General features: G+C 42.3%; 1 protein-coding gene across 1 annotated transcript in view; it reads left to right on the top strand.

Annotated features, from left to right (window-relative positions):
* Positions 1-12,500, top strand: part of LOC137975869 (uncharacterized) — a 23,780-nt gene that overhangs the window by 6,475 nt on the left and 4,805 nt on the right. Inside the window, exon 2 of the mRNA XM_068823077.1 lies at positions 11,056-12,500. This exon is cut by the window's right edge and continues 4,805 nt beyond it. Within this exon, the coding sequence (XP_068679178.1) occupies positions 11,102-12,500 (1,399 nt within the window). The 5' untranslated portion in view covers positions 11,056-11,101. The remainder of the gene's footprint in view (positions 1-11,055) is intronic.

Here is a 12,500-nt window from a genome sequence, read left to right as displayed (position 1 = left end):
CTTGGGTTGCTCTTGGGATCCCTCCTGTTGTGAGATGTGTTGCTGCGATTGCTTGAGCCTAAAAAATATACTTTTCGGCCATGAACCTGGTTGAAGCTACAATCAGTGGCAAAAGTAGTTGGGACGCTAGTGTCAGAATGGGCCTGAAAACCTCTCAGACGTCAGAAACTAAGCATAACTGTCAAAATTCCACTGAAAACTTCAAAATAAAACTCCCCCCCTCCCCCCAATCAATGTTGAAATAGACAAAGAAATGTATGTTCACTATTGGCAACATTGTTCTGGGGGGAAGGGGGCAATTTTTCAAACTCAGTAAGAAAACCAACTTCAAATGGTGAGTGTCCCAAGACTTTTGCCACTGACTGTAGGACCACGACCAGAAGATGTATTTCTTCTACCTCCACCTCTACCTCCAGGAGAGGTCTGACTAGGGCCAAGTTTCTTCGCCATTTTGTTCACCTCTGCGATTTCTTTGATCTGTTTGGGCAGCTCATCTCCAAAGAGCCATTTTCCAGGAGGAGTATTCTTGCTGCATAATGTGCGGTAGCTGGGATTCACGAATTCTCTCAATGTTTCCCTTCTTACAAGGGAAAGTCTGAATGAGCAAAGTAATGTAATAGCATCAACGAGAGTAGAGAAGGAGTCGGGCTTCAATTCCGACTTGGTCTTTTGAGTGTTCAAGATCTTTTCTACTAACTCAATAATTGGTTCTACTCCCTTGGTAATACCTCTCTGGGCCTCTTGCAGTGCAAGATATTTGGTCCTTGCCTGCCTGGCTAGCTCAAACCAGAATTCAAGGTTGACCTTTGGCACACAAAAGAAATCACAATTTTCGGGTGCTTTTTACTTAGCCTCAATTCCCTTAAGCTTGGAATCCAAGGCTTTTTTCGTACAAGCCTCATTTACTCTTTAGGCTAAGACTTCACACACTTTTGGAGCTTTCGCATCCGAGTCATCAAAGATTGATGACAGGTACAGCTCTGCTGGTTCAGCAGCTGTATCAGTACATGAAATGGGTTGTGAAAGGTCGAAAGAGCCAGCATCAGTCGCGCTGGCGACACGTGTAGGTTGTGACTCGTCAGCCGCCGCTACTGAGCTTCGCTTGGCCAGGCTAGCAACTAAAGATCCAGAAGCAGGCCTTTTCGTAGCTATATTCGCTTGGAGATAAGAGACTTCATTGACTCCATTGACGAAAACAGTTCGTGCAACCCCAACTGACTTTTTAAGTCTTCAATATCAACCTCAAAATCGTCGTTGTTGTCACTCGCTTCGAGTATCTCGCTCGCTTCGGGGATGTTATCATCGCTCGCTTCGAGCGTAGATATATTTGTAGACTCATTGAGTGTCTTGTCCATTTCGGTAGTTGGAAGTAAATCCGCTCTAGAACAGTACTAGAGGTATAGTTTACCGTAACCGCCGACAGGTAAGCACGAAAAGGAGAAATGGATTTGTCTCATGCGTTTGGCTGGTTATATATGTTGTGTATTTGCATGCCAATGGTTGCTTTGAAGTGTGACCGCTGACCTCAAGTACTGATGAGGAATGTGCACAGTTATCCCATAATGCGGAGTGTATCGAAAGAGAATATGGGTTTTCCTGGGCATCTGTGTGGCGCGTGCTCACTGTGTTTTGTCCGAGCACGAGGTTTTTGAAGTCTGTAATGTTTACCTGTACTCGTTGGAAAGTTTTGTTGATTAAATGTTGAAGTTTGAATTGTTTATTTGTTCGGCCATTACTGACTGTGAACCGACCAAGACCTTGACAAACATCTGGTAGCAGAGCGAGGTTTTAGGGACGTGGATTCGATCTAAAATTGTCAGGATTTAGTAGCGATTTTTGCAACGAATAATGGCTGAACGATTAAACCAGGATAAAGCAAAAGCTATAAAGACGCTTGTACCGGGACAAAAACGAAACTGATGATGATCATGAAAAGGCGGACTATCTTCGAACATACAGGTTATGGAACGTTTTGACTTTTTTTCTGCCGCTTTTGAGGATGTGGCTCGCGCGATCGGAATTTACGAGTATATAATGAGACGAAGGGCGACTCAGTGAAACTTTGTGCATTATCCAGTGAACTACACCTTTTGGAAGACGATTTCTTTGTTAAGTCGAAAAAATCGTCAGAGGATATTTGAACAGCAACCCAAGAAAAAGTAGTACTTTACGCGTTTCCTGATCAACGCCCACCGGACAATCGTCGATAAAGGAACAAGACGGATAAGACGGAGAAGGTGGAACTGGCTGGGGCACGTACTTAGGAGAGAAGATGAGAATGATTGTTTCACAGCTTTGGGATGGACGCCGGAGGGTCAAAGGGCGAGAGGGAGACCAAGGACCACTTGGAGAAGGACGGTCGAGAAGGAGAGAGACAAAGCGGGGTGGAAGAGTTGGAATGTGGCCAAGGCAGCGGCGCGAAACAGAGAACATTGGGCAAAGAGCGTGACGGCCTTATGCGCCTACTGGCGCAAAGAGAAATGATGATGATGATGATGAAGCGGGAAAAGGAGAACAGTAAAGTTGTTCAAGAACTGGAGAAAACCTACCAAGATTGCTAGAGGGAATTATAGCGGAGATTCTATAGAGTACAAGTTCTGAAAGAAGGAGCCCAGCGGAGTAAGCAGCTTGTTGACAGTAAAGTGTCTGATTTATCGAGAGAGACAGAAGGACAACCAGAAAGAAACACAGATATAGTAACGTCGGAACCGTCAGGTGATCATTATACACTTGCAGGAGCTGAGACAATTACTTCAGCATCGGTTCTACCCGACGTTTTTACGTCAGACTCAGAGATAAATACGTCAATGTCGGGTTCTGTTAACAGCAAGGCCTCATCTTCTTCACCTTTAAGTGGACTGGTTTTTTCATGGACTCCTTTTGTTCCTCACAACTCATTGCCTCTGGAGCCTACTATGGCGGAACAATCTTTCAACTTTCAACGTCAACCCTTGAATGCACCTATTGATTCAGCTCAGCACATACTAGGTCAGTGTTCATCCTTATATGTTTTGCCATCATTTATGCATCCTCATAATTTGTATGTGCCGGGAGCTACGAGCAGCACTGCACAACAGCCTATTTCAAGTTGCAGTCAAGTTCAGTTTGTCACCCCCGAAGTTAGCCAGCCCAATGTTTCTGCCAAAGACCAACTCAGTTTTGATTCCTCCGCTTACTGAAAAAGGGTAAGCCTTCCAAGGTTCTCTGAGAACAAGAAAGACTTTGAAGGCTGGAAGGCCGCTTTCACGTCTTGTGTTGACAAAGCAGGAGCAACCCCAGAGTACAAATTATTGCGTTTGCGAGAGTGCCTTCAGGAAGAGGCCATTAAAGTGGTGGATAATTTAGGACATTCTGCAGCAGCTTATGAAGCAGCGAAGACCCGCCTAGAGCGAAAATATGGTGGAAAACGTGGGGCTTTGGCACTACGAATGGACGAGCTTCACGCCTTTAAATCAATTAGAGAAGAAAATGATTAAGACCTTGAAAGTTTTGTTGAGCTACTGGATGCAGTTGTTGTCAACCTGGTAGATGCTGGAAAGGCAGGAGAGCTTGGGAGATGTTCCTCGTACATAACGCTCCAAAGGAACTGAATAAGAGCCTCCTTGCTAAGTACAAAGAATGGGTTACAGATAATGGAAGCAGAGAAAACGTACAAGATTTGAGAGAACTCGAGTTCATTGACAGAGAATCTGAATTATTGACAACAGCATCAGAGATTATTACCGGTATCCAAAAAAGCAGTGCCAAGCAAGAAAAGCCGTTGTCGCGTGGACGGACCTTTGTAACCCATACAATGTCTTCTCCCAAGAAAATGTCAAGCAAGAAGTGTAAGAATGCAGTGGACAACATGGCCTGTGGGCGTGTCAGAGTTTTAAGAATATGGCAGTGCAGAGCCGGTGGGAAGTAGCCAAGAAGAATAAATTGTGTTTTCGTTGCCTTTCCGATGGTTACCGCGGAGAGAGGTGTTAAGGAGTAGAATGTACAATTTAAATTGGTGCAGATCTTTCCACCATCGACTGCTTCATGAAGATCCAGCAGCGGAGAGGAATGACGGTAGTCCAGAACTCAGATTGGGTCAGGAAGAACTGATGACGAGAGATTATCCGACAGAAGAGGAGGCAGTTCAGAGAACACTCACTACGACTACGCCATCAAACTCTGCTGTTCCATCTGCATTTATGGCCCTGCGAACTGTAACAGTGTATTTAACGAATGGCACCAATCGGTTAAAGTAAAAGCTCTTCTAGACGAAGCTAGAAGTCGGTCGTACTTTAACAGCGATATGGCTTCTGAACTTGATTGGAAGGGAGGCCGCATGAGCTGATTGTGAGTGTGCTAAATTACAACCAAGAGCGACTAGACACTTCAGTGGTGGAGTTTGGTATCTGCAGTCTAGATGGCATCACACATAAAAAGGCATCTGCTTACACAACAAAGCGAGTAACTGGTAATATGCAGGTGATTGACTGGAATTTGTACAAGACGAAGTGGAGACACCTGAAGGACATCAACTCTCTACCTGTAGGACCCTGCCCTATAGCTGATGTGTTGATTGGAATACATCACCCTGACCTATTGTATACGTTGAAAGACGTTAGAGGGCATCCTGGAGAACCCATTGCACGATTGACGCCTTTAGGGTGGACCTGCATTGGTGCGCTTGATCACGAGGCAGCCAGAACCCAGAACAGCTTTACTTTCTTTGTAAATGACTCAGATAAGTTGAACTGTCTCATTCGTCGTTTCTGGGACATGGATGAACCCAAAGGCGTACAGCTTGTCAAACCTGAAGAAAGACTTGCCAGCGATACCGTCTTGAAGACAATCGCTTTTGAAGATGCCCGCTTCAGTGTTGGCTTGCCCTGGAAGACCGAAAGACACGAATTACCAGACACTTCAAGATGGCTTTACACCGGCTCCAGAACACAGAGAAGCGGCTTCAGAGATATCCTGAGTTAAGTGTATTGCAATCATACCAAAACAAAGGCTACATCCGCACGGTCCCTGCAGAAGAAGAGAAACCTCCGCAAGTTTGGTACCTTCCAGTTTGAGACCAGACAAGTCGACAACCACAGACACGAATAGTTTTTTACGCGTCTGCGAAGTTTCAGGAGGTTTTGTTGAATGATGTATTGCTGCAAGGGACCGGCAAACTTCAGAATGAGCTGTGGCTGTATCGCTTCGTTTTCGTCGTGACCCTGTGGCTGTAATGTGTGACATTGTATCTTCAGGTCAAACTTAAGCCAGAAGACCGTCCTTACCACCGATTTCTGTGGCGGGGCTTGAACATGGAAAGGGAAGCTGACGTGTTTGAATTTGATCCTGCACTGTTTGGAGTGAACTCATCCCGATTTGTGGCACAATTTGTTGCCCAAAAGCATGCTGAGAAGTACAAGTCCATGTTTACCTTAGCAGCCGAGACGGTTTTAAAAAGTATATACATGGATGACACTATGGAGACTGAAATTGAATTGTACAAACAAGTGTCATCAAACTTTTTGGGCTGCTGCCGGAATGCATGCAAGAAAATGGCTATCCAATGTACCATAAGTGTTAGAGTATGTTCCATCTGCTAGTGTTGATCAGGTTGATCTTGACAAGGGTGATCTGCCCGCTGGAAAGTCGTTGGGTGTATTATGGTCTCCAAAAGAGGACGATTTCAAGTGTCAGGCTCACCAGCCCTGTATTGAACAGTACTAAACCAAGCGAAGCTTCTTGAGCCAGATAGCGACCCTGTTCGACCCTCTTGGTCTCTTATCACCGTATGTAGTCAGGGCTAAGATCATTTTGCAGGAGATGTGGGCCAGTGGAGTTGGCTGGGATGAAATAGTGGATGGGATTTTGCTAAGAAAAGCTAACCAGTGGTTTGTAGAGCTGAAAGAGCTGACATGCCTTCGCATCCCTCGTTGCTTGAGAGAAGAAACCGAAGTCAGAGAAATCACACTGCACACATTTGTGGACGCATCACAAGAGGTTTACGAGGGAGTGACATATGCCAGGCATCTGTACGACAATGAAAAGGTTACTTGCCGCCTTGCATGTTCAAAATCCAGAGTTGCCCCTCTCCAAGCTGTAAGCATCCCATGGTTAGAGCTCATGGCTGCAGCGGTCGGATTTAGGCTTGCTGAGACCGTTGGGAGTATTCTAAACATCTCCAATTATGAGTGGATGTTTTGGTCTGACAGAATGGATGCACTCTACTGGATCCGTGGAAGAAGTCGTAGATTCAAGCCATTTGTACCAAATCGAGTAGGTGAAATCCAATCGCTGACCAGTCCAACCAGTGCTGGCACGTACCAACAAAACAGAATCCCGCTGACTTCTTAACACGGGGACTCAGCGTCACTAGTCTCATCGAAGAAGAAAAGTGGTGGAATGGTACCTTTTTCTTAGCAAAGGAACCAAGCGAGTGGCCAGAAAACAAGATTGAAGCTAAACAAGAGCCAGACAGAGAAGTTAAGAAACTACATAGAGAAATGGTACATATGCAAGACCAAACATTTGTCACATCAACTAAGGAAAAGGAAAACCGTTTGGATGCAACCAGATACTCTAGCTGGACTCGGCTGAAGAGAATTACAGCAAGAGTGACCCGTTTCTTGACAAACTGTCAACTGCCACCAAGTCTTCGTTCGGGTGGTCCAATGAAGACGACGAAGAGATTCTCGAGATGGACAATATTGTAAATTTGATTTTTTCGAGGCATGATAGAAACGTCATAAATATATGTAAGTTTTGATAATTTTCGAAAATAGTAGACTAGAGATGCTCGACTGCTTTTGAACATGTGGATAATGGCTTCTGAGGCCTTATTAGCGAGAGATATATATCTGTATGTATGTCAATGGTGACATTCTGCGTAAATATACACTATTTTGAAGGTCATGTGTCTTGTCTGGGTATTTTAGGTGTAATTCTCAAAACTGACAAACTGGGTTCCCTTGGTTTTTTGCCTCACATGAAAGAATATGGCCGTACGGCCAAACGCTTCCACTTAAGAAGTGCAAACAACCTGATTTGAAACACCCTAGGGTTATGCTTCAAAGCGATACATGTCCCCAAAATTAAAATTAAAGGAGATATAAAATCAGCGAGTCGTTTTCGCTTTAAAAAATCTTTTATAAAGAATCTGTCATCTCCAAATATTGATTGGTGTACTTTATATGCAGTCTAATTGTGTGCACAGCCGTTCTTTTGTCTTGTTTCTTTGGGTTTTTTGGTTTGTGTGTTTGTTTGTTTATTTATTACAGCTTCGTTTTTTTTTCTTTCCACTTATGTGTATTTTGTTTTTTCTGTTGATATATTTTATAACAACTTTGATATCTAGTTACTCTTCCATATGGCCCAGCCACTCAGCGTGATTAGCTTTTGCTATTTCTGAGTGGCTGTGCTCTCTTTCTCTCAAAGTTATTTCCTTTTATGATTTTACACTTTGTGTTAAGAGCACAATAAAGATTGTTGTTGTTGTTGTTGTTGTTGTGGAGATGGGGCTCCCCTTGATGAGCTCCAATTTTCAGCATCTTAATTTATCCAAAAACCCAAGAACATTCAGCAATGTCTTGCGTCTTACTGAGGAAATAATAGCTTAATAAGGTTCAATAATTTGGAAAGAATGTCCTTTTAGAAGGATTAACTTCGAATTAACTCTACAACATTGTTTTACGTACCGGCAATGTTATGGTACCAAACTAAACACCCGGGTGTCAAGTTCCTATATTTTTCTATTTTTTCCTATTTCGTCTGATCTTCATTTCACCTAGGTTGAATATGCACTCTACCTAGTTTAAAGGCCCCCCAAAAGGTTTGAAAAAACCTACACCTACCCTCTAGCTCTGTCTTGTGGATCTCGACACACCTTAATAATAATAATAATAATAATAATAATAATAATAATAATAATAATAATATAATAATAATAATAATAGTAATAATAATAATAACTTTATCAACTTGTCAATCGTTCTAGTTTTTACAAGTAAAAACTAATTGGGGACACCTACTTAAAACTAATTAGACTAAGCTAATAATAATAGTAGTAAAACTATGTACAAACAATATAAAATTAGTAAAAGCTAAGTTTTACATAACTTGCAGTTTTCACAATTATTTTTCGACGTAACATTTGATAGGTCAAGGGCCCTGACTTGATTTTTAAATGCAATTAAAGAGTCAGCCATTTTAATTGATTTGTGAAGCTTCGACCAAATGTAAGGTCCCATGTACCTTAAGCTATGTCTTCCATATGTAACGGTGTTACATCTTGGTAAGGGGAAATCGTCGGCTTACTGTAGTTTGTGAAACGAAATGGAGCGAAACGAAATGGAACGAAACGAAATGAAAATCTGTAGTTTGCGAAATGAAAATCTGTAGTTTGCGAAATGAGAATCTGTAGTTTGCGAAATAAACATTTATTTTCTCGCTGCGTCTACTCGGATATTCTAAACAGAAAATTCCCCCCAAAAAAGCCGTTTCGCCTTGCGCGGAATGCGTGACGTTTTCGTTGCCACGTATAAAGTTTAAATTAAGCTCAGGCGTTTTTGAGTGACGGACAGCAACCGGAAGCAAGACCTCTTCCCTTTTTATATGCCATGACGCCACCACATTTGTATTGAGAAGTGTCATTACTCTTATAGAGACGATCTGCCTGAAAATTTGCCCAAGAATGCAAAAAGTCCACTTCCGGTGGAAAGTACATACTCCGATATTCCATTCTTGAAATGCATATTGAACTATTTATAAGGAGAAAGGTGCAAATGTAAGCTCCACTGAGAAATAAGTTAGCTTCTGAGCCTGATTGCTCCTCGGCCCCGGGTGATCGCCTGACCCGTTACAAAATGTAACGCAAGGGTCTCCTAAGTAGCAAATGTATGCAAAGGTCATCGCCAGGCTAGTCTCCCGCCAGAATTTAATTTTGACCGGGAAATGACATAGCAATTGCATGTTGGTCCTGGTAGATCATGTCGGTTTTTCGACGTTTCAAGCTGCCACAGCTGTTGAGAAAACACAAATCTGATGAGAATAGTATTGTTAATATACCGCGCTTTGATTGTAATGCACTGGCAGTGAAAGAGCGGCTTGGACAAGGTTCCTTTGGAGATGTTTACACCGTGGATTACGAAGCTCCAGGAAAGGTTATTGAAACTTATCAATACAAATGCGGTGGCGTCAAGGCATATAAAAAGGGAAGAGGTCTTGCTTCCGGTTGCTGTCCGTCACTCAAAAACGCCTGAGCTTAATTTAAACTTTATACGTGGCAACGAAAACGTCACGCATTCCGCGCAAGGCGAAACGGCTTTTTTGGGGGGAATTTTCTGTTTAGAATATCCGAGTAGACGCAGCGAGAAAATAAATGTTTATTTCGCAAACTACAGATTCTCATTTCGCAAACTACAGATTTTCATTTCGCAAACTACAGATTTTCATTTCGTTTCGTTCCATTTCGTTTCGCTCCATTTCGTTTCGCAAACTACAGTAAGCCTTAGTAACGTTCAATTCATCATCAATTGCTACTCCCAAAAGATCAATCCCAGGACTTGATTTTATATTAATGTCCTTTATATTTTATTTTTATTTTATATGTCTCATATCACCTTATCGAATTCTGTGTTCATACACTTACCCATTCAGTCTCTACATTACAACAGAGTTAGGGATCCGGAACAAAGAACTGTACTGTGCACTTGCCGGACCTTACAGATCTTTAGTCCTGTGTCTTCACCACTACACTACAACGACGAACCATGCTCAACCCAACACAGTTCGTTTCATTATTTACTTTTCTATAATAAATCAATTGATATCTCTATGTGTAATAACCAAAACTAACGGACACTGTTGTCGCTTCCTCAGTCGTAGTAAACACTCTAAACATGAGGAAAACCAAGGTCTTAATTGTAATGCTATAGACCTCAAGAAAGAAAAGGGCGAACTTGACATTACTTGTGAAGTAGAAATTTGGGTTGAATACCTTAGCAGAGACAAACGTAATTCTCAGGCTAAATGGAGCACTCTGATTGGCCTGTGTTCTGTCAGGATTTTACAGTACAAGGCCCAGTTGTTCGAAAGCCGATTAACTTAATCCAGGATTAGCGTTAACTTTTGTTTCCTTTTTTCAACTTTTTGGTGAAAGCTTCTTTTGCCTATTTTTGTTTTTCAAGATTGACTTCTTCTATTGTAAAGTTGTGCTGAATATCAGCGTTGAACAGCATTTGGGAGTAGAGAAATAAACTCCTTGGTTAATTTTTAATCTGGGATTAGCGTTAATCGGCTTTCGAACAACCGGGCCCAGACCGTTACCATGAAAACGGTTCGTTTCCGTATTTTTTCTCTCTCCCGGTAAATTCAAGTTGGGCGAAACTCAAAAAGTACTAAAAAAGCGGAATTTAATTTTTTCATCACTACAGTACAATTGAGTTTTACAAGTAAAGGGTTGCCGTTCAATGTTCGCTGATGGAAGGCGAAGATTACGAACATTCACCAAGCGGAGAAGTGTCTGATCACTCAAAGGAACGATGCCATATCACAAACAACTTGCTAACCTCACTTGCTCGGGACCGTACTGGGGAATATTGGCCCGCAATCGTTTTTTTATGGACCTCGCTGCGCTCGGTCCGTATTGCCACGACCGCGGGCCAAGATTTCCTTATATGGCCCTAGCGCAAGGTTAATAAGAGGTTAGAATTGCCCAAAATAAAAATGAGCTTTGAAAAGAATTTTAACCGAGCCTGACTGGAAAATAGAGTGGTTCCACTCCTATTACGGTCTATTACGTTGGGACCAAATCGGCTATATCCAATATTTAATTACAGGCCGATTGTAGTAAAAAGAGCTCGCAGTCTCTCTTTTAGAAACCAGGCAAAGTGCCAAATGTAAATCTGATGATAATCACATGTTACTTGTCAGATTAAGCACATATAATTTGAATCGAATATTTCCACTTTGACTTGCTTTGGATAAAAAAGCTATAAGTTAGTTCTGTTCTTTCAGTTTTTATACTGCTTACTATTAGCAAAAACATCTTTTTTAAAATATATTAATTAAAGCGATCTCTTTCAGCACATTAACTTTGAAAGTACTGATTGAAAGCTGAGCATCGCTGATCATGGCGACTAGTCCGGAATACACCGAGGAACAGCTGAATTACTTCAGGATCTGCTACGTCACCACAAACATAATACCTGAGGGTCTTCGGACAATCTTTAAACAGCAATGGGACAATCGCTACAAGGCGACATTAGGAGAATGGAAAGACAAGCCCCATAATGGACTAAACTTCAAAAACCAGGAGCTGCCACGAACCCAAGCAAGAAATGCAAAGCTTTTAGCAACCATGGTTAATGGAAATAGAACAGATTGGGATTGCACCATGTTCTTTTACGCTATCCTTTACTCCGATTGTATCGGGAGCTTTCTTAGCGCCGCGATTCGTTCAAGCGTGGATGATCTGAGAAATTTTCGAAATCAAGACTTTGCTCATTTGCCACAGGGGGAGCTCACGAGGCAAGAGTTCCAAAATGCTATAGGAAAAGTCTTGGCCGCCTTTCAAGCAATTGGCCTCTCCGATGCGAAGATCAAGGAAATTAGAAACCAAACGAGTTTTCCAACAAAAGAGTTGACGAAAGTACTGCAACAAGTTAAAGTTCTGAAAGACGAACTTAAAGAAAAAACTGACAACCTTAAAGAAACAGAAGAGTATCGAAAGGTCCTTGAAGAGCAGTTGCAGAATGAGGCTCCTCCATTCTGCGTTCTCCCTCCCAAGCCATCGCACGACATTAACAGACGAGATAGTGAGGTGGAAGAAATAGCTCAAAAACTAAAGCGACTAAAGGAAGCCAACGAGAACCGTTTAAGTTACCTGTACATCTCAGGAAACTCGGGAAGCGGCAAATCTCAGTTGACCGCTCTCGTTGCTGAGAAATGGTTTGAGGAAGAAACAAAGGTCCCAAGCGTGAAGGCATTTGTAATGACTCTAAATGCGCAAAACCTCGATTCACTATTCGACTCTTACGTTTCTTTTGCTCGATTTCTCAAGTGTCCGGAGGATGCAGTGTTGCAGAATCTAAAGAAGAAAGATGTGGATACGAAGGAGAAGATCGCAAACATTAAATCCTTGGTTAGTACCAAAGTGGAGCTTTACTCTTCCTGGCTGTTGATAGTAGACAACGTCTTGAGTTTACATGAAATAAGTCGTCATTTGCCAGAAAGGGGAAGTACGAAATGGCGTAACGGGCAAGTGCTAATAACATCCCAAGACATCGCTTTAATACCTTCAGAAACGCCTTTCATTAATCACATATCTGTGAGCAAGGGCATGAGTTTGTGTGACGCGATTTCTTTATTAACTTCCCTTTCTGGCATTGCTAACGATGACACTGCAAAAGAAGTTGCGCAGGTATTAGATTATCAACCCCTTGCTTTGGCAAGCGCCGCCACGTTTGTCCAACTAGTACGAGAAAGCAAATCATCGTCGAAATTTAGCTGGAAAGAGTATCTACAGAAGC

This window comes from Montipora foliosa, chromosome 1, assembly GCF_036669935.1.
Source record: "Montipora foliosa isolate CH-2021 chromosome 1, ASM3666993v2, whole genome shotgun sequence".
NCBI classification, from domain to species: Eukaryota; Metazoa; Cnidaria; class Anthozoa; order Scleractinia; family Acroporidae; genus Montipora; species Montipora foliosa.
Note: the sequence above shows the minus strand (reverse complement) of the source record. Positions and strands in the feature narration are given on the sequence as shown.